Source organism: Diadema antillarum, unplaced genomic scaffold (genome assembly GCF_040938485.1).
Source record: "Diadema antillarum isolate AM-2024a unplaced genomic scaffold, OU_Dant_1.0 seq00000620_RagTag, whole genome shotgun sequence".
Taxonomy (NCBI): Eukaryota; Metazoa; Echinodermata; class Echinoidea; order Diadematoida; family Diadematidae; genus Diadema; species Diadema antillarum.
In genome coordinates this window covers 607,044-630,630 of record NW_027271543.1, presented here as the reverse complement: position 1 = coordinate 630,630, position 23,587 = coordinate 607,044, and the positions used below count along the sequence as shown (strand labels likewise).

General features: G+C 35.5%; 1 protein-coding gene across 1 annotated transcript in view; it reads left to right on the top strand.

Moving 5' to 3' along the window:
• Window positions 1-210: 210 nt before the first annotated feature.
• LOC139736038 (small ribosomal subunit protein uS11m-like) overlaps window positions 211-23,587 on the top strand; it is an 88,232-nt gene continuing 64,855 nt past the window's right edge. The window contains exons 1-2 of the mRNA XM_071646782.1: window positions 211-272; window positions 19,401-19,698. Of these exons, the coding sequence (XP_071502883.1) occupies window positions 19,403-19,698 (296 nt within the window). The 5' untranslated portion in view covers window positions 211-272; window positions 19,401-19,402. The remainder of the gene's footprint in view (window positions 273-19,400; window positions 19,699-23,587) is intronic.

Below are 23,587 nucleotides of genomic sequence, written 5' to 3'. Positions count from 1 at the left end.
CGAGAACGTAGTGTCCAAAGAAAGTCATCTTGAGCACTCCTACATGAAATTCTCCATGATATCATTCAGTACGGATGCTTCGCATCATATTCGCTGTCACCATTCCTGTATGACTAGCGTGGGTGTGTGCCCTCATGTGGCTGTGGCTGGGTACACGCTTGCACACAGCCCTGGAGTCAGTATCTCTAGACAAATACAGAGCTGTCACAAGTTTCTTCGGGCTGCCATACTTGGAGGAATTCACAAGGCATTGTTCCAAGACTCATTGTCGTGTGAGGCTCTTTTATTTCTTGGTTTCTTTATATTGTAGTTTTATTTTTTTTTTTTAATTTGCCGTTTGGATTCTTTAATGGAATAAAGTAACACAGCATCTATGGTCTTAAAATAAAGTTTGAGAATGAAAAGAAAGCTAAAAAGTAAGCTCATATTTTCTGTTCTCATTTTGCGAAGCTTTCAGATTTTTTTTTTTTTCATATGGTGGTAAATATTATCTAATGTTTGATGTAGGGATGTGTACTCCAAAGTCAGGCACATGCAAGTACCGTACATTCTGTGCAGTTTGCTCAAGATCTTTCCAGGACACATCTGCTTTTAAAAAAATTGTTTTCATTTTTTATCTTCATGTAGTAACTTTTCAGGATAAGAACCATTAATGCTAGAATGTTTTGATTAGGTTTCTATGGTATCTAGGAAATAAAAGGAATGAAATGCAGTTCTTCAAAGATCTCATGGTATCATGACCAAGATGCTTCTGGTGAATATTTATATGACATTGGCTTTCCTTGAGGGCCAAATGCATTTTTAGTCTCCTGAAAATGACCAACCAGTTGTCAATGTCATTATTTGGTAACTCTGTATTCAGAAATTAAAGGGATGATACACTTTTGGTTTAAATGGGGCTTGAGGTTGCTAACATCTTTTGATGATGATTTTTTAAGATGACAAACCTCTTATGAAATATAAAAGAGCATATAATTCTAAGAGGACTTCAAAGTTTATTTGAAGAAAATCAGTTTAAAATAACTGAAATATTCAAGACAGAGTGATCCTAATAAAAGGTGGGACCCACATTTTTATTAGGATCGCTTTGTATTACTTTGTTTTAGGATATCTCAGCCATTTCAAAACCGATTTCCATCAAATAAGCACTGAATTCCTCTTAGAATTTTATGCTCTGTAACATTTCATAAAGTGGTTTTTAAGTATCATGCAAGAAGTTGAAAGCTGAATTTTCACATCAACCAATACTATATTATCCCTTTAATTCATTTATTGAAATCAAATCTAACTCTTCATTCCTGAGAGATGCAAACCTACCACTTTCATTCTTTTATTTCATTTTTTGTGTCTAACAAAATAACCAAAGTATCCACTGTACTATTCAGTGTGCTCGTGATGATGTTGCTTAAAGGACAAGTCCACCTTCATAGACATGTGGATTGAGTGAATGCCGTTATGTTAGAAAAACACATCAGTGAGAGTTTATGGAAAATTGGACAACCCATTCAAAAGTTATGAATTTTTAAAGTTTCTGCTCAGTCACTGCTGGATGAGAAGACGATTACAGCTTGTGATGTCACATGTGTACAACGATATAAAGAAAACATAAAGAAAATTCAACATATTTTCACTTTTCTCGTATAATAAAAGAACGCTTGACTTGCCTCTTTCAGAAGGCAGGGGGAAAAATATTACCCTTAACATACATCAGTGACAAGTTGAGGAAATGTGCATTGTTTTCAAAAAATTAAATTTTGTGAAATTCTCTTTATATTTTCCTTATATCATTGTACGCATGTGACATCATACACTGTGGTAGTCCTCTCATCCAGCAGTGACTGCAAAGATGATTTAAAAATTCATAACTTTTGAACGGACTGTTTGATTTTCCCCAAACTTTCGCTAATGTGTTCTACTAATATTCCTGCATTCACTTAATTCATATGTATATGAAGATGACCTTGTCCTTTGATATTTTGGAAGTGATTCTGCGCATTTCATAGGTAAGTAATAAAAAGGGTTTCTTACACAATCACACAATTTTTGTGCAATATGCTCGGTTGTATGTCTATGATAGATGACATCTGATTGTCATAAACTGTGCTGCTGTGTTGTTTTTATTGTTGTCGTATTTTTAGATGCAGTGCCATAATTGGAGAAAATGTTAAAAAAGGTAATTGGAAAAGGGGTGATGTAGACTTGCTTATGGTCTATACGATTTTAAGATAAGGCTCTGCAAATCTATCTTACAACCAAATTGCCTCTTTATAATAAGAAATAATAATCTGTCATATTCATGGTTTACATTATTCTGTTTAAAGTCATCCATTGTTAAATATGTATGAAGGTATATCATCCTTATTATAATATATACATACATAGATGTTTTATTTATACAAACATGTTGCTGCATGAGAGTATAGCTTTCAGTGCTTTCTTTGAGAGTGAATTATATGGTTGGTGAACAAACAAATTAATGAACTTAAAAAGTTAGTTCTTTTCAGTCCCTCAAAATTCTGTCTGTGGGAAAGACTACGGTATTGACTTTGGCACCATACATGGAAATCCGTGCCTGCTGGTTGCAGGTGATGGTCTTAAAATTTTATGGCTTTGCCCCACATTTAACTTCATGTTCATAGTCAGATGCAATAGCTGATATCTACACATCCTGTGTTCTCAGGCATCAGTGTAAAAGCTAAGGAAAATACTTCCCTCCCCCAGGTCAGTTGGCAAACACTTGAGATTTCAAATTCGTACCATACACTGACTTTGACACCCCCCCCCCAAAAAAAAAAAAAAAAAAAAGAAAAATGCATACATGCACAAATGTACACATCAAATATACAAAGAAAAAGTGCTTTTGTACAGTATTTGTTCAACGGTTCTGATGGTACATTCATCTTCATGTAGACTTGATATTGTGGATCCTATGCCCCACCATGAACCATTTAGAGGGACAAGAGAATAGTATACCGGTAGGTAAGATGACAGCAATAAGGTATACAAGTGTACATTTAAGTATAAGAATGACAAGCAAACAATTACAGAAACATATGTTCCATATTCTTTTTGAAATCAGGTGTTTCTTGGAATATTCTTATAATTTGCTAAAGAATTGATATGATAATGACTACATGTACAAGACTAAAATCAAGAGGTGAACAAATTACAATTAGCTATCTCCATTTATTTCTTTTTCTCATGTAAAATAAACTATCCAGAGATAAAAAGTGGTTCATTCTACATAATATAGATGAATAAGAATATACCAAAATCCATGCCAACTAAGGTACATTGTAAATAGGAGCTTATTGTGCTTACTGCTGCATAAAGTTAGCATTTTGTTTTGTCTTGCTTTGGAACCGTGTTCAAATTCAAAAGTTGTACAGTCACTGATGAAAAACTGACAGACAAAATCTGAGTGTGTTTGGGGATTTTGTCAGTCTTTTAAAGGGATGGTGTAGTATTGGTTGAGATTATTCAGCTTTTATTTTTTATTTTTTGCAAGATTCTTGGAAACCACTAAATGAAATGTGAAAGAGCATACAATTCTATGAGGAATTCAAATTTTATTTCATGATGAAAATAAGTTTTGAAAGGACTGAGTTATACCAAAACAAAGTAAAACAAAGCAATCCTAATAAAAGCTGGTTCCCACCTTTTATTAGGATCACTTTGTTTTGGATATCTCAGCCATTTGTTTCTATATTTTATGAATGCCGTATGTTGATTGTACAGCACTTTGATCAGGTCCTGTAAAAGTGCTCAATATAAGAAATAGTTATTTTTATTATTTTATAACCAATTTTCATCAAATAAACCTTGACTTACTCTCAGAATTATATGCTCTTTCACATTTCATAAGAAATTCATCGTTATCTCAAGAAATGATCATCCAAAATGGTTTAATAGAAATGCGAAGTCCCATTCCATCCAAAACTATATCATCCCTTTAAATCAACTCAATATAATGGCTTTGCAAAAACCCGGAGGATTCATATGTCACTATTAAAAACTAGAGACTGGGACTTGTATTTTGGTATAACTTATAAAGTTACAAGCTACCTGACTCCAGCTGACATTACAGGGAATGAATCTCTGTTTCTGCTTAATACAAATCTCTGCAAATGTAGTGAGTCCTAGCAAAATTTTGTTGAAGAAAATGGTGAGGAAGTTTACAAGTTTATTATCAATGGAGGAATTACACAAATTTCTTAATCAAGTGGACTTCCAAAGCTACCATGACAGTCTTTAAAATTTTTCAGAGCATGTAAACTACATATTATTATCGGAAATATGGATATGAATTTGTATGTGAGACTAGTATAAAGTTTATGTTTGATATTGTTTGGGTAGAATCCACTAGTAACTAATCAATCGGCATTTTGCCTCTGCAGATATGTTCTGTAAATACACATTGGTTGTAACCGTGCTTCTGTTACTCTGGAAACTAATTGTGTGTGTGTGTGTGTGTGTGTGTTTGTGTGACTAAATAACCATATTTTTGTCCCCTGACGTATTATTTGAACGTACTGTAATCTTGATTTTTTTTGTTAAATTTTGAGACTGTTTTTTTGTCCCCGCCGAACGAGTTCGAGCAGGGGACTATGAAACGGGCTCCGTACGTGTGTGTGTCTGTGCGTCCGTGTGTCCGTGTGTCCGTCCGTCCGTCCGTGCGTCCGTCCGTGTGTGCGTCCGTGTGTGATCAAAATGTTCAATTTGCTACTTCTCTGTCATTTATGAGCCAATTTTGATTCTCTTTGCTTTATATGATAGCACTACATGGGAGCTTTAAAACTTCTACACAGAATTTCAGTTGTGACCTTTGACCTTGACCTTTGACCTATATTGTACATTTTGCTACAAAATGCTACTCCTTCGCCATTTCTAACCCGATTTCGATTCCGTTTGCTTTATGTGATGGCACTAGGTGAGGGCTTCAAAACTTCTACACAGAATTTTGACCTTTGACTTCTTTGACCTTTGACCTTGATTTTTGACCTATATTGTACATTTTGCTACAAAATGCTACTCCTTCGCCATTTCTAACCCGATTTTGATTCCGTTTGCTTTGTATGATGGCACTAGTTGAGGGCTTCAAAACTTCTACACAGAATTTTGACCTTTGACTTCTTTGACCTTTGACCTTGATTTTTGACCTATATTGTGCATTTTGCTACAAAATGCTACTCCTTCGCCATTTCTAACCCGATTTCGATTCCGTTTGCTTTATGTGATAGCACTAGGTGAGGGCTTCAAAACTTGTACACAGAATTTTGACCTTTGTCTTCTTTGACCTTTGACCTTGATTTTTTACTTATATTGTACATTGGCTACAAAATGCTACTCCTTCGCCATTTCTAACCCAATTTCGATTCCATTTGCTTTATGTGATGGCACTAGGTGAGGGCTTCTAAACTTCTACACAGAATTTTGACCTTTGACTTCTTTGACCTTTGACCTTGATTTTTTACCTATATTGCACATTTTGTTACAAAATGCTACTTCCGGCGGGGACATATATTACGCACCGCGTAATTTCTACTTTTCCTTGTTTTGTATGTGCGTGACTTGACAACCAGAATTTTTCCTCTTTATTTATTTTCTGTTTATAATCTTGATATTATAATCTTGATTCTTTTTTTTTGTGTGTGTCCTGATGGTGATCTAAAGCCTGAACAGACATTGTGTATTAAAAGGAAAAAATGTATTCTTCACACATTCTTTTTTTTAATGTGTGTATGTGTGTGCACATTTGTGTGCATGTGTGTTTATTGTACAAACTACATGTATGATCATTTTGGATGAAGTAAAGAAGTTTGGTGAATATGGGAATGTGATTATTTGTGTGATGTGAATATGAATGAGTGCAGGGTGGGTGTGAGGAAACATTGAAGTACCGCTATATATTCAGAAAGTAAGGGAAAAAAAAACCTAACAAAGAATCATCTCATGGGTAACAGAGCAAAGCCTACATTAGGTGTAGCATAATTGTACTTTGCTGCTTTTTGCCCCCTCCATTGTTTGAACTCCCTTTCTGACTTGCTGCTCATCCGAAGTCAGAGAACAGTTTAGAAGAGTTCACTTGATGTCATCAATGTGCTATCCATATTGTGAAATGCTGGGATAGTATGCTTAGTCATTGATCCGGATGTTGCAGGAGGCTTATCTGTGGGTATCAAGATGCTGCAAAGGTTTGCTCATCAAAAGTGTGTCTGTGTTGGCTACAGTTTCAGCTGAACTGTGTCTACTACTGTAAAACACAATCTAACCCCTGGAGAAAGACCCCTTCCCCCCCCCCCCCCCCCCCCCCCCATGAAATAAAGGAAGTGATAGATAATGATGATGATGATGATGATGAACAGCATTTAGTGTATATAGCACCATTTATTTGTGAAAAACATTCAAAGGCCCAACAAAAATTGTTTTGATGAAATGATTAGCAAAATGATAGGGTTACCATCACCATACCATGAGGGATTATGAGTATATGCTACATATTATGTTGTAAGTATAATATTTCAAAAATTGGGATAAGTATGACAATTACACAAGTGGTTGAATTCATAATGGGGAACTGCAGTGATGCAATTAGAATGCATGTTATTCCTTTGCTAGGAGAAAAGTGAGTGATTTCCCATCTTGGAGATATACAGCATTTATGGTATGAGAGGCAATACTGTGTATGCCATATATCTCAAGGGTTTTTTATTTTTGCTAATTTAGCAAGTCGGGTACTTTTCACGAATTCATTGCAAAAAAATACTTACTCTGATCCTGGGATGTGATGTGTACATGCACATTTATCAATTCATTATTGCTCTCCACAATCGGGAATTTAACCACCCGCGAAATTGTCAGGAAGTATCGATGCAGGAGAAATTAGACTTGCTTGATATATGGTATATACAGTACAGCATTTGTGTTGCGAGAGGCAATAGTTATGGAGTTCTTGATTTCACAAAATATCAGTCAACCTGCAAAATTTGGAAAGAGCATTGCAAAATATACCATACACCCATTAACCCGTTGAGGATGGGCCGATTTTGCTACAACAGGCATTTCCCATAGACTCTTGCCCGAGTATACTTGAGACTCGTCCTCAACAGATTAACAGTTTGCCCATGACAGCAGTAATGGTGGAATGATCAGGCCTTCAAATATATGATGGGGAGAAATTAAATGATTAAATTCAGCATTTCATCTCAATTTAGCAAAAGAAAATGATGACAAGATTTCTAGAGATAGCTGCCATGATTGTATTTGCATGCAGTAGGTTGTTTGACTTCTATCAGTAAAGAATAGTAATTGTCCAGAAGGGCTGATTGGGGGTGTAGTTACAATTTAGTATTTAGTTCACCATCAAGGGGCACCACAGAAAAATTGTATCAAGTTAAAATTTGTGTTCAAAACTTTTAAAGGGTAAAATCAAACCATCCAGAAAGCTTAGTATAGAATCAACTTGGAGACAAAGGGGACTTTTCCTATCAGTTCATCTTTTTTTCTCATTGTGACATCATTTTCCAATGCATTGATGATGCAAGCAAGCCTTAATACCTTGTTTGATTTTTGTTTGATTGAACTTAAATGCAATTTTTGATCTTTGAAGTAGAATGATAAATGTCCATGAGCGTGAGTTGATGAAAGTTCAACATGCTTTGTAAATATGGCGTACTGAAAGATAAAGAGAAAACTTGAGTCAATGATTTTAAAAAAAAAATCATCGGTCGTATTCTAATATTTGTCCCTTTAGTTCTCTGTTCTCTGTAATGATAGACTAGATGGTTACCCCATGCTCATCTGGTCATGTTATTGTTGAAGCTTTTAGACAGATGCAAGCATCTGGGCTGGGGTTTTTATTTATTTATTTATCTATTCATTTATTTTTATCGGGAACCATGTCCTGGGCACAAGGTGGACCTTTTAAAATTGATAATCATGATTAATACTTGTGCATTGTGCAGCTGCCTCGAATGTACAACTAACAATTATCCAACAGATTTCTAAATACATTCTATAAAAGGTTTTGTCATGCTGTCATCAGTGTGTCATGTGGGTGAGACATGGCTGTAGTCATATACCCCACTGCTCTTTTAGCAATCTGGAGAAATTTTGTAAGGAAAAAAAGGAGGATTTTGGCATTGAACCAGTTTGCTTTAATGTGTGTGGCAAAGAGGTGAAGAAAGCTATGGGGACCCCCATTAGTCACATTGTATTTTATGTCTCTGTGAAGAGGGGGAATTATATAGTGATATTTGTTCGATTATTACGATGCTGAGAGTGCTCTACGAATAAGCCCTCCGGCAATTGTCATCATGGACAATAGTTGCTGAAACAGCTGCTGCCACATATGAAATGTAACCAAAGTACTTTTGTCCACACACCCAAGAATATTTTGCAAGAGAAAATAAACACAAACAAATGATAAAAAAAGTGGTAGGGTGCTCTCACAGAGCAGCATCACCACTGAAGAGGCTACCCTGGATACAGAAATCCATATTCATTTTATTGTTGTTTTAAAACAGAAGGATCATCTGGTGTGCATATTAAATGTGCCTCATGTTTTGTTATGTTTTGAAGTCATACAAACATATCACGCCCATATTATACTCCTTCTCACAATCAAATAGAAGGAAATCTCTACTGGTTCCTCCAGATTTCATTAGCAATGACAGCTTAAAACCCAATTCTCTAGAGGTATCAAGGTGGACCCTCCATGGAGTTACTACAAGGTATGCCAGGTTGCATTCAGCAAAGGGGCAATAATGGGATTGGCACTGACACAAATTAGCAGGATGCAAATCTGGAGATTAGCATTATGATCCAAATATTCAGATTTTTGCCAGGCATTAAAAAATCTCACTAAATAGTGCGATCAACATCGCGATCCAAATATCAAGAAATCTTGGGACTATTTCAGGTTGTCATGATAACTTGAGAAATAGTAAAATGATTTACACTGTGATGAGTGTGTTTTAAAATACCTGAGAAAGCAGTTTTGAGATTCTTTTATAACATCATTTAAAACACACATCACAACAGTGCACAAACACATTTCTGTAGATTTCGGGCATGTGCAATTTGGTCAGCAAAAATGATTAAGATTGGCAATGAGTGCTCAGGATATTTCTGTCCATTGAAATGGGCACAGAAAATCTTGGTATTTGGATAGCAATCAACATCCTGCAATTTTGTCTGCATGATTATGTACAGTGGAACCTCCTTATAACATGGTCAGATGACTTGAGGCACTTTATATATTATAAGAAGATTTTGCAGGTCCCAGTCATTTTTGTATTCTTTTGTTTATTTCCCTCAAATAAAGAGATACATGTACCTGATATAATGAGAAAAGTTCACTGATCCCAGGTGCCCATTATAATGAGGTTCCCCTGCACCAGATTTAGACTTCTAGACTGTTCCATAAGTAAAGTGAAAATGCCGGCTAATTAGCCACTGGTCATTACTTAGAGGCCAGATAAGATGTGGGTGAAAGGGGTAATAATATTCAATATAATTATATCAAAACCTGTGTGTCTTGTATAGCTTATTCAGAACTTGGTGTCAGCATCCTGGTTATGGCTGTGTGTTTGTTCTTTGTTTTGTTTTTAATGGAGTGATATTTTAGGAAAGCGACAAAGGGAGACTCATACAGCAGCATTTTTAGGGGTGGATGCATATGAGCGCATCTAAAGGGCCATACGTACTTGAAAAGAAAAAGTGGCACGAGATTTCAAAGTTTAAGAAGTTATGCTCGGATTTTTCTGATGTGGACACAAGAATATGCCATAAAATTCCCCAATTGAATATATGAGTTTTCTTGTAATCTGTTAACCTTTCAATTAACAGCCCTTTCACCTTTTGACTTGAGTCATTTTGTAAGCATTTATCAAAACACATTTCATTCAATCTATATTTGTTAATACATGTAGCAAGAAACAGCTACAAACCAGAGTCATTTTTCTCAAATCACATTTAGCCAATTGTGAAAATCTGGAAAGATGATTTTTTTAATATATTGAGACTGCTCATTTTAATGATGTGTTTGTTGTCTGAAGACATGTTGTAAGAAGCTTAGTTTGATTTTGAATTCACTCTTGTGTCAAACATACATGAAGGTATAATAATGCTCTTGCATGCATATTGTTCAGGATGTTTTACTGACAAGCCAATAATTTGTGACATAGCTGTCGCATGGAACGACACTTGCACTTTGCAGATGGCAAGTTTTGTCTGATAATCAGTTCAAACTCTTAGCATGATAAAAATGCATGTTTTGCAAAAGTGATAACAAACAAAATATATCTTCCAGTCTGGTAATGGACTAAGCCATTCGTAAATGAGTTACAGCTTATCAAAATTAGGAAATTCGTACATGTGACATGCATTACTTCTTTGACATGCATAATTCGTGTATCGTGTACATATGTCATCCATTTGTTGAGCATGAGGCTCGGCAAATGTCCATGAGCAGTATAAATTCATGCATCGAGCGAGGGACTGGCAGAATGATTTATTTGAGCAAGAGTGGTACATACCCAAACTATTGTGAGGTTATGAAGCAAATGTGCATATTGTGCTTCTGGAAGGTGAGCTAATATGAACAGAAAAGTAGATGCTCACAAATTTAATTCTCACAATACTCATTACTAGGAGTGGCTCCTGGAAGTGGTAGAACATTACAATGTACCTATAACTGTTCTTTTTCAAACTTTCCCACCTAAACAGCTCACCCCCCTAAAACATATCCTCATGATTTTATTTTCTGCATCAATCAACATTGTTATGGTATCTAATCTAAATTTAACCCCCACCCCCCCTCCACCCCCCAAAAAAAAAGAAAAGAAAAGAAAAGAAAACTGAATATGCAATTTATGTCAGTAGCAAAGTTATTGATGATGAAAATATTGTTCTTAGTCAGATTTGTTTGTTGTTTGTTTCTTTGTTTGTTCTTATGGCCTTAGAGCTGCAACCATGTAAGATGGAGCTCCTCTGTTTTCCTTTTGTTTTGTAGCCTGTGTTATTATGCAAGCTTGTGTTCTTAGTAAAATCTGAGGAATTATAAGAATATATATATGAATGGAAATTTTTATATTTTTTTTTTTTTGCATTTCAATGGAAAACAGGAATCAGACTATCAAAATGTCAGATATTGAACATTGATTAGAGTGTGTGATTGATAAAAAGATTACAGTGTACTTCTCACTTTGCCTATTCAAAACCAGTTGTGAATATTCTTTGGTTGATGGTGGATAGGGTATTCAAGATTCATGGCCTAATGTCATTCTCCATACAGTAAGTAATACAGACAGGAGTAACATTTTACAAATGTCTCCTTAGTATATCTTTTCTTTTTGTAACAATGTATGTAGTTAACCAATTTGATGGCAGAAGGTAAACTAGGTATTTATATATTTGGTTGTTTGCTATTCACTCTGATGTGAAACATATACTAAGGTGGTAAAAAAGTTTTTAGAAAGCTTTCAGGCATATATTACTTGAAAGGTATTTTGGAATTAATATTCTGAATTACTATGAGATTAGCATGATAGGGATGTGTTTGTGAAAATGGCATGTATTGTATTGTTAATGTGCTTGTGTATGTTTGTTTGTGTATGTATTTGAGTGTGCATGCGTGTGGCCAAGTCTGTGTCAGTTATACTTTATGCTGTAGAAAGAAGAGACAAAACATGGTATTTACTTTCATGGGGTTAGTTTTAAATAAGGCCCATTGCCTTCTCATTAATCCCTTCCCTTGATAACTTTGGTTGTTTGTTTGCTTATTGTTTGTTTTGTCACATTGTCATATTATACTTGTCATTTTATTGTCACATTTTTATGTATAGATGTTTTATCAAGTGAAAATAGGTGAAATGAAATAAGAAAAAAAAAATTGCTTAGACCCTGCCACTATCAAATCTATAGACAAAACTGAATGAGTTTTGGGAACAAACATTTCGGGATTTATTTCTTGGTTAGGTCCCCTTTCCCCATGAGTGACGAGTATTCGTTGTATGATAAGAAGCAGGTGTTGATGGGGCATGCATCTCCCAAGTTTTCATGAAGCAGGTATGTGAGCTCCGTTCATTGTTGACATCGCGCGCTGCGTATACTATAGTACATTCTAACTGTGAGTGCGCCCCTTTTCTCCGGACTACAAAGTGTTTGTTGGGGGTGGGGTGCTGTCAGCACATCTATCTTTGCGTTGCTTGCTGGAAACGCAGCTTGTAGTTGAGTCGGCACCCTCCCACCATTCTGTCGGTACCGACTAGGTTTACACTGTTCTTGAACTAGCCTTTGCAGCGTAGCCATCAGGGCCTTTCCTCTGTTGTTGCGCACGACACTCTTGACACTCGCCCGCCCAAACCTTGGCAGTGGGCCAGCTTTGTGTGGTTGTGGCGGGTATTTGGTGGGCCCTGATTGGTCGAGGGCTCATTGCTTATTTGGCAATACTAGGTCAATCTCTTGTGGGGTGGATCACGTTCAGCATGAAAGCGTTTGCCTCTCTCTACATGCAGATGTCAGTTTGTTTTGTTGTGTGTTTTTTAATTTTCCTCTACATTTGGCATGTGTTCTGTATGCATGAGTGTGTGTGCGAGTGTGTGTGTGTGTGTGTGTGTGTGTGATAGATAGAAAGATGAGAGAAAGAATAAAAAAAGAGAGATACTAGAAATACAAGGGAAGGTTTGATGCAGTGTGTCAGCCATAATGTGTGTGTGTGTGTGTGTGTGTGTGTGTGATAGAAAAAGAGAGAGAAAAGGAGAGACAGAGAGGTTTTGTATGTTACACTTGGTTATATGTATGAATGCCATAGTATGAGAGGTCAGCGTGCTTGACCTTTCTCATACTAGCTCAAAATGGAAGTTGAGGGTCTCCCAACGGCAACTCCATTGTTGTTTCCTTGTACGTATATACACCATAAAAGAAGATATCTGAATGTGCTTGCTTATGTTATGAAATTAGAATCCTCCACATCACCACAAAGAGCCATTCCAAAATCCTATAATTACCTGTATTTCCTCTCTCTGTACTCCAAATAACATGTTTCCATTCATTTATTTCACTCAGCTTTTGTACCTAATCTTGTGTGTAATCCAAGGTTGTGCACTGTGATTAAATAATAGGGGCAAAGTAGACCTTGGCATGGCACAATAAAGTGTGAAACTCCCCCCCCCCCCCCCATTTGCAGTCGCTATTTTACCGTTTGAGATATTTCTGTGGAAGCGTGAATAACTAAAGACTTCCTCTGTGTTTTCTCGGGCATTCCACTCTGCATGAAGGAAGGGGAAAAAGTGGAGCCTATTCTGTCACAGGCTTACCGCACACTAAACACTCGTAGCCGTGCCTTTCTGTTCTCAACAAACCCTCAAGATTAGAGAACACTGGTCAGGCAATCAAACCTTCCCTCCAATATTTCTCCCATAATGAGTTGTGGAATGATGGAAATGTCTACCAACTTCCTTGCGGTTTTTGTGGGTTGCTATTTTAGTCTTTATAACAGGCTCATTTCCACAAGGTCACTTGCAGTAAAATTCTGAATTATGAAAGCCCCCCCCCCCCACCCCCTTGGGCTAGCAACAGTACTCCATGATTGATGATCTATTATACAGGGCAGGGCTTCTGTGGCTAGTGGTTATCCTAGGGGTATGAAATATCAACTATACAATGTACATAAATTAAAGGTTCGTAGGAATATCAACCTGTACACAGTATTGAGTGAATTTTGTTCCCAATTTGAAGCCAGTTCTGTGGCCTAATTTTCTATGATATTGATTTGATTTTGATATCCTTTGATTCACTAATGCATGAATGTGCATGATGTAAATGTTTTACAATGTGCATGTACTTGTGTAATTAATCCATTTGTTGCAATTCTAAAAGTAAATATGAATACATTATTATGTATAGATGGAAAGTGAGCATCATTTTGATAAGTACCCAGTTTGCTGTTTTATTTGTTATCATGGCTGATGTATGCTAGTTGTAGGCTATATTGTTAATATCAACAATGAGAAATTATGTAATGATTAGTTTTTGAAGCACCCAAATTTTCAAAATCCAGATCTTCACCCAAATTGAAACTGAATATTACCAATTCTACATCACAGCAAACCAATATATCAAGAAGGTAAGAAAGGAAAATCTGCTTCATAAAAATGTGCCTGCTAGCGAGTGCTATAGATTGTTCACTTGTTTCAATCATTCTTTGAATTGTTCAATAACATAAAAAGGAGACTTTTTAAACCAACTTCTTCAGATTATTTTTTCAAACTTGACATTGTAGTGCTCATGATGCTATGACATTGCTCACTGTGACCACTCAGAGAGTTAATGAAGTCATCCAATCAGAATTGTAATAGAATTTTGTTGCTTTGGTAGCAAGACAGTCAGTGTCAGTTTGTGGGCACAAATTATAAGGATTTCCATCAGTCAGATAGCTGCTAATTGAAGGAGTCAGGAAAATGTTTGTTTGTTTGTTTGTTTGTTTGTTTACAAACTTATATAATTGCACAATGTCAATTAATGTAAAGAAGATGTATGTAACAACAGGGAGGTGTGCTGCATGGATTGATATGAAGGAAGGCAAATTCAGGCTGACAAGTTAAACATTAACTTGTGCTTTTAAAATACATTTACTGTAAATAATTGTAAGATTTTTTTAAATATTTTTTTTTAAAAAGAGGTTGGGGTCAAGAGGGATATAACTTTGTTTGATTTTGTTGAATGTTATGTAACCAGCACATCATGTTTACATCACTCTATTTTGCAGAACTTATACTTCATCAATGAGTATGGAGTAATTTTCGATAGGATGATATCATGACATAGTCCTGCATAAATCTGCATTACCTGTCCATACTCATGTATGATATATAAAAATATATAAATATGTATATATTTTTGACATGCTGCTATGCAGAAAGGGGTAGTGTAATGTTTCTTTGGTTGTGTTTGTCATAGTACAGGGTAAATTTTGCCAGTAAATTTGTAAGACTCCAATCTCAAATGGCATGAATAGACTGATACTATGTCTACACTAGTTTCTTTCGTCCAGTTTCATTCAAAGGGCTCTGTAATAAGAAAAATCAAGAAAAAGTTCAGATAGATATATGAAAAGTTGATATGTTACTTGACATAAGTTCATGTAAGTGATGATATATATAAAGGTGATAGTAATGCCAGAAAATTGGAATTGAAGACACAAAATATGTATGAATATAGAAATTACAGGATAATGATGATAAATTAAGCAGAAAAACATTATATTATTATTATTATTATTATTATTATTATCATCATCATCGTTATTATTATTGTTATTATTATTATTATTATTATTATTATTATTATTATTATTATTATTATTATTATTATAGTGTCAATTATTATGAATATATGATAGTGATGGTGATGATGATGATGATGACAATAAAATTGTTTTTTTTTTTTCAGATTCTATGAACTAACTTTCATTGCCTTTTGCCAATAGCTATGATTTGAGTAAATGAATCCATTTTCCTGGGGTTTTTTTCCTTTCTTTTATTTTTCTGCCACCCTTCTGGCTGATAATTGGGTTTGACAGATGTTAAGAGCCTAATACCTGTCATGTTTGTTATTTCTGCGAAGGAGATGAAACCATTCTGGTTTTGCTTGAGGGACAAAAACAACATAAGATTGTCTGAAATTAACCCCACATATCCCCCTCTTCTGAAATATCTCCTTGGCAACTGGCCATGAATGGGGTCATCCAGGAATGGGTATATAGCTATCTGAGAGGAGACAGCCTTTATCTCCAAGGTGGATCAGGTGCTCTTAAACTCAAAGAAGGGAGATTAAAATGTAGATAGGTTGGCTAAGACTGCTACAAAAGCGCTTCAAGAAAGAAGTCAAATGATGAAGGCAGATGGAAGAGATTGGGTTGGAGCAAAGGATATATTGTTGATGAGGGAATTTTTATAGGGATACTTCTTAGTTTGTCCTCTGTCTGACATTGATGCTAACCATGAACACTAAATGACATCGACAATTAACATGTTTGATTTATCATATATACATAGCATGAATTATTCTCTTTCTACCTAGCTATATGCTATTACTCACTGATATTAAAACAGCTGCTTTCCTTAGTGTTTATGTTAAACTGTGCTTTTCAAAGTTATCAAAGTTTCTAGTAGCCAGGACAGTACATCATGTTGAAGCATTTTGTGATGTTACTTGTATGTTGTATTAACCTCAAGTGAACTTCAGGAACTAATTCTTTGTGTGATATGCAATAAAGAAGACCAATACTGCACAAGTAATCACAGTCTTGGCAGGTATCTTACTGCTTTAGCCACATATTTAGGAATTTCTCTATTTGTCTGATATGTTCCTATAAGCAGATACCTGGTTGATTTTTTCCTATAAGAATCCATCAAACAAAAACAATAAGGAGGTGCTTTTAATGACAACCACAGAATACCTCACAGGCTTCTTCATTTGTAGTGCCCTAGAAATGCATAAGTAGAGGAGTGCGTTGACATAATTTCTTCCAGCTCTGCCATTTACATGGCCCGCTAGCAGTGGAGTGCCCATGGGCTACACAGCGGTTTTTTTTCTGAAACCAATTCATTACCTCTCTCCCTAATTCAAGATCCTTGCAGGCAAATATCTACTTAATTTTGCTGAAATTGATGGTCATATCTTGACAAACAAGTCGCTGACTTTTTTCTATTTCTTTTTTTTCTTTTTTTTTTAGCCTTATGCAGGTCCTAAAGAGTAGAAAAGAGGAAAGAAATTGTTTGAGGCATAAAATGTGGCAGAAACTGAAGAAATGTACAAAACTGAATACATTTCTGCTAGATGGCAGTATTTCAAAGAACAGCAAACTACAATGTAAACTCATGTGTTCTGCATTTGATTTTGACACATTTACAGTATGTGTTTTTTGATTTCCATGATCTATCATTTGGTTTAAAAAAACAACAACAAGAAACAAACAAATGGCCAAACCTGTTAGAATACCAGCGGTAAACTATCTGTAGTAGGATATATTATATAATTTTTTTTTTCTTTTTGTAATTTATACAAAATGATTTTTCTTTCTAGGGATTCTATGGAGTGAGGGGTGAAAAAACCTGAGGGTGCTGGAAAATATGAAGTTATCACGTTAGCTCAATGTCACATTGCTTCTTTGATAACTGATGTGCCATCTAGACTAATCCAATACCATATTCAGCTTGAGTTAGATGTAGTGCCCCAATCACATAATGATTTGCATCCAGAGTTGCATCCAAAAAGGTATCTTTTTTTTTTCTTCCTACGGACTCCCACGGATCCCTTTCCAAAGGTAAAAATTTTCCTGGATGGTCTGTGTCCAAGCTAAGCATATAGTTCAACGTTAAGTTATGGTTACTTGTGTGAGTCTGCATCCGTGATGTCTCCCTTGGAAATTTCATAATTTTCAAAATTTTGCAGGTTTGGTGCCATAATTTATCATTTCACTACTAATCAGTTGTGGACAGTTACATCTATTTGCGACCCTGCGGACGCCTGCGTCAATGCTGCATTCACTTTATAATATCCATTTCTATCCATGGTGGACGTAACTCAATTTAAAAGATTTTGTTACTGGGGCTTGAGGGGGCAAACAGGAAGAAATATGCATCCAAGAGAACACAAAGTTTATGACTTTGTTAAAGTTCAGTTCAATGCCATGTTTGAAAATGATACATGTACCATTCTGTTGAACTGCTCTTGTTCCATTTATTCAAGACTAATCTACTAATATGATGTGGAATTATACTTAAAAGTATCACAAATCTACTTCACCACACCCATCCACTACAAAGATAATTTGCTGCTTGAAAGGAAAGTAACTATGATATGTTCTATTGCAATTTTGGGAATGAACGTGAAATGATCTAGTTTTGGTGCAGATACACTTTGCATGGGGGATTGGGGTGGGGGTTATAAGAACCCAAGCGTGTTAGGTTTCTCTCTCTCTCTCCCTCTTCAAAGGAAGGTCAACCACAGACTAAGGCCAGAGTATTTGTGGGTCACTTTAAATAGGTCAAATTTGCCACCAGTTTTAAGGGTCAAGCAACAATTCCTCAGGGAAGAAATCTATTTTTCACTCACATTGTAGAAGTGAGAGAGAGGTCTCCAAAAACAATTCAATGATCTGAAACTTTTTAATGAATTTACTTTGAATGCACTGTTCAGAAGTTTTAGAATATAGGCCTACTTAGTAGTGTTGTGCTGTGCTCTAGATATCAAAGTTACAATGTAGCTCAAAAACTGATAATGCGATGAAATCTATTGTTCTAAATGACACACTTGCGAGAACAAGAATGATAACATTTGTAGTATCTTATGTCCATAACCACACTATATTTCTCTACCATGGAGAAGAAATTTAAACATAGCTTTCAACTTTTTTTTTATTCCACGCATATTCAGAACAGCTCTTTGGAAGGGCTGTTTATTATGTGTGTGTGTGTGTGTGTGTGTGTGTGTGTGTGTGTGTTTGTGTGTACATTATATGTGCCCATAAAATGTGCCTCTCTATCAACCTATAGAGTATGTATATATAAGTCTTCTTTTTTTTTTTGAAAGCTGCATAATTGAAGCAAATTATGCATTCAGCTCAAGGGTTTGGAATGGAGGATAAATATCTTTACTCATTTCTCCACCTGCTAGATTTACAGAAACATCTGTGATACACTGCTTGTCTGAATAAGTGACAGGGAAAATATACTGCTACTATTGAGCAGATTTTAACAATTGTTAAAATGTATTTGAGAACGGTTCATTCTATTTTCTCCTGCCTCAGTGGGTTCTAAGAAATTGCTGAACCTGAAAGTGGAGCCTACAGAAACACAAATGTTTTTATTTCAGCAACATACGGATGCATCATATATTATGCCACTTTCAATTCTAATTATGCTTTTTACACAAAACATGATATACAGTTCAGTACCACAAGTTTTCCTTGTGCCAAAATTTAACATTTTTATCAATGTATACGTTACAGAATAATGTCTTCTGTTATGACACCCTTTAATTTTTCTTGTGTTATTCTTCTATTCATTGTCACTTTGTGCTACTTATAGCAATGAGTATCTATCCTTTCGGAGAAACAGATTGATGAGTCATATAGCACCAGCTGAGATCAGATAAGTAATATGCCTTATGTCTCTTGATTTTGTCAAACTGCTATACATGGAAATTAAGCCAATTCCATCATGGGATGAAATATGACAATGAAATTGTTGTTCTCAAGGAAATGTCAAGCTATTTTTTAATTCTATTTTTTTTTTGTATTTTTTTTTTTTTTGCATAGGGAAGCATTTCAGAAAGTATCAAAGGTTTCTCTGCATTGCTTCACTTGACATTTAGTTTTTGCTCTCTTATATCAGGAATGATTGCGAGGGTGTTGCTACGGCGATGCCTCTCATCATCCTCCCACCTCCATCAGCGTCATCGTCAATCTTTGCTCCACAATCGGATGCCTCCTACGTGCGGCTCTCCCATTCAGCCAGCATGCAGCCTTTTACTGAGCCAGGGTTTGCATGCAGGCGGCCCGAGGTTGCAGCAAGATGACACCACATCAGTGGAAACATCCACCACTGAAACTCTAGGTGTCTCCACGGCAACAGGTGATGCTGGAGAGGATACCAGAGCAGAGGAGGAAGCCTTTGAAAACTCCTTCGATCCGTAAGACTTCTTTCCCATCAGCAATGTTCACTAAAAATTCATCAAACAATTTAGTTCAGTATAATGCTGTGTCGTTGTTGTTTTTGGTAAACATTTGATATATCCAACATGCTTGGATTTTCTTTGTCATCTTTAGTACACATATAAGCTTTATTTCTCAAAGAAAATTGAAAATAAGATGATGGAGAAGACATTTTTGTTAGCATGGTGGATTTGAACCTGGCAATATCTTCTCTTACGACTTCATATCTTCACTAGATAGTTTTGGAACTCTCCCATGGCTGTTTGCAGTAATACAGTGTTCACAGTCTAATACCTTGCAGCATCACATTGTTATTCCACACTAGCTTTGAGTGAAATTTGAAATGAAATGATACAATGTGGATGACAGATTGATACTCTTAATCAAAGAAAGCAATGATAGACTTACACTCTATGATTATTATTCATTTCATTTTATCTTATTTCATTTATCTATGTCATTCAACAAAGATAAAAGAAGCATATTACAATATGCAAATGAAAACAACAATGACGCAAAGTATTGATACATGTACTATACAAATCAGCACAAATAACACAAAACACCTGACAATACATTATATTTATTGATTAATTATAAGATGAATATGGGAGTGACCTCTGTAGTTTGAATGAAATTTCCAAAACAGGCCATTCAGTATTAAGTAGCATGCCATACTTTCCCGATACCAGGGCCCTGTTGCATGAAACCCTTACCGCTGGACTTACCGCTCCTTTCTAGCGGTAAGTCTTCAAATCAGCGGTAAATTTTATAATCCTTAATGCTGATTGGCTGTGACGCCTAATTTTGACGGTAGTTACCATTGAAATTCAATGGTAAGTTTTATGCAACGGGCCCCAGAAGTGTTTTTCATCGTCTAGATTTTATGGAAATTACAATGTCTGCAAGAGATGCCTGATAGACTATTCCTCTGATTATAAGTGTCAGAAGAGTGTAGTCTAGAAATAAGTGCACCCCTCTGTGATATTGATAATGAAATATATTATCTCATGCCACTATAAAAAGAGACAATAATGTAAAATGTGTGGGCTAACGTCAGTTTACTTCAAAAAGAAAACAAATATACTGTATCAAGAAACTAAAGCAACACATCATTTTACTCCTATTGACAATGCTGTAGAGTTGCAGAGTGATTTCACTCACTTTATACAATGAGGATAATTTTATGTATTGTCACATCAATATGACATATTTTTTGTGTGACTACCCAGTTCAAAACCCACAAAAAGTTGTAGACTAGGGTTCTATGCAAAGAATGCAAGCATATAATCTTGGTTGACAGACTCAAATTTTTTAAATAAAATTAATTTCTCTTACCTGGCAGATTAATCTTTTCTGTACACACTGACAAAATATGGTGGCTTAAAACAAAATTGAAATTGTGATAAAAGCAGTTTTTCTGGACCATATTCTTTCCGAGAGGCACTACTTTCACTGGGAAATATACTGTGATACTTTGGCATATAACGTGCCTGAGTGACCCTATTCTTTAAATTCACTTTTCTTCCTTTTCTATAAAAATGTACTCCTAACTTTCTCTAATTTTAATCTCTTTTTGAATGGGTTAGGATGGTTTAATTTTGACAAGATCATATATAATCTTAAAGCTTAGAGCTCAGTCTTTTAAACTGTGTATAAAAGAAGAAATTCATTTTGTCCCATTTTCTTGTGATTTGAGCTGGGTGGGTATAAACAAGTATTATTGGCTGGATATGCTTTCTCTTCGTGTTCTGCCCAAAAAAGTTGAAGAGCCTCCCTGATTTAGGGTTATTTTGCCCTTTTTTGCAACCCATTTTACACACCAGTATATAAATCCCAGGTGGTTCTTGGAACCTTCCTGATTTCCATAGAATGGTGGCAGCCCTGGCAGATCAATAAATTTAGGATGGTATGAATTCTTTGAAGCAATAAAACACTAGATGCATCCTTAACCTAGATTGATTGTTAAAACTCAATAGGACAACTTACAATGAACTGTAATGTATTTCCCAATTCAAAAGAAAAAGAAAAAAAAAGAACCCTTAGTGCTGGTACTCAGTGATAAAAAGCTAGCAAAATTTTATGCACCATACACACAATCTTTCTTGTTACATATTCTGTGATGTAATCCTCTTAACCTGTTTACGGGCTGATTTACACGAACATATATTTCCCATTTGATATCTGCTCGAATATACTTGGGATTAGCCTTCAACAGGTTAATATGTTGTTTAACGTGGATATATATATATTATTAACAGAAATGATGTAATTTAGGCAATTTTAGGTGCTGGTATTATGAATGCTAGGAGTAAACTGCTTTGCTATACATGTATAAGATTTACACCCAATATGAAATGATTTGCTCAGAGGCATGATAGCAGTTTTGCATTGCACACTAGTTTCCTTTGCAAATTGCAGGGAAAACTTTTGATTAGATCAATCCCAACCAAATATTGACATATTACAAATGGCTCATCTTGGAAATTGAATAAGAGGTCCAAAACAAGTAATATTGGGAGTAAGAGATGATTCAAAAGGTACAGTGATTGTGTGGGCAGTATGGTTTGAATAGTGCAATTAATAGTTTTTCAGTCCCCTAAGGCACCGCATGATGCCTCATGCAGTAATAATGATGTTTACTTTGTTGAATAATGTTGTTTGTGAGTTCACGGGCCCTGTTTTATGAAGAGTTAAAATTGATTATATAGGTGATTTCAACTGTAAGTCTATGGCAGCCTCTGTGGTGAGGAAATTTAAAATCGATTTTATCTTTTCATAAAACGGGGCCCAGATATATGTAAATATGGTAAAAAGATATCAAAATATAATCAAAGGAAGAAAAATGATTTTCATCTGTAAACTATCAATGGAATCAGGCATGTCACTGCATGGTTTGATTCCTCATTTTTTCCAGTTTATGAGGGATGTAGGCGATGGAAGATAGAAAAAATCAGAGAAAGAAAGAGGGAGAGCCAGTCAAGAAAGAAAGAATTGTGACTGAAAATAAGTAGAATGTCAAGATTTACTGCTGTCTTATCACTGTGAGATAAGAAACAAGTAGGCTATCTCTTCAAGGTAGCATAACCCAAATAATTCAAGCTTATCGGAACTGGGTTGCTTAGATCAAAAGTCAGTCACTAGTGTGTTTTTTCCTCATTTTAATGCATTGAGGATGTCCTACTCTACTTGGTCTCTTGCAAAGGATCAGTTTAACAGATATTCACATGGTATTTGGCTGAGTATAATCTATTCAAAGACCTAGACTTGTTCTTTCCACAATATTCTAATGGATTTTCTTTTCACTCCAAATTGAAATGTATGAACAGAATGTTAAGATGCACTACTAATTTCAATTTGGAAAAAAAGGTTGAGGTGTTTTTTATGTGTCGCCAGATGCATTATTAATAAACTACTTGATTGAATAGGATAATATGTGGCTGATGTCATGCTATTGAACAACTACATCTATAGCACTTGAAAGCACACATATTTTGCCCCATTTTGTTATCAGAAATGGGGGGGGGGGGGAGTCAACAAATGTTGTGAATTCTGTGTACTCTGTCTTGGATTATATTGGTTTATTTCCTCTTTTTTTCTTCATTATCTTTTAAAAAAGATTATGGCAAAGAAATTTTAGATGAGGAAATGTGAATGTTGAAAAATGTGTTAAACAGTGATCTTACTTATATCCTACAAAGATGAATCCACAATTATATGCCACTCCCCCCCCCCCCCTAAAAAAAAAAGTGGATTAATCATTCTGGGTTTTGTTAAATTTATTTTTTGTTGGTCACGGGGAGATACACCAAATGGCATACCAATCAGCCATGCAGTTTGAAAGGAGATTATATCATAATTTATTCA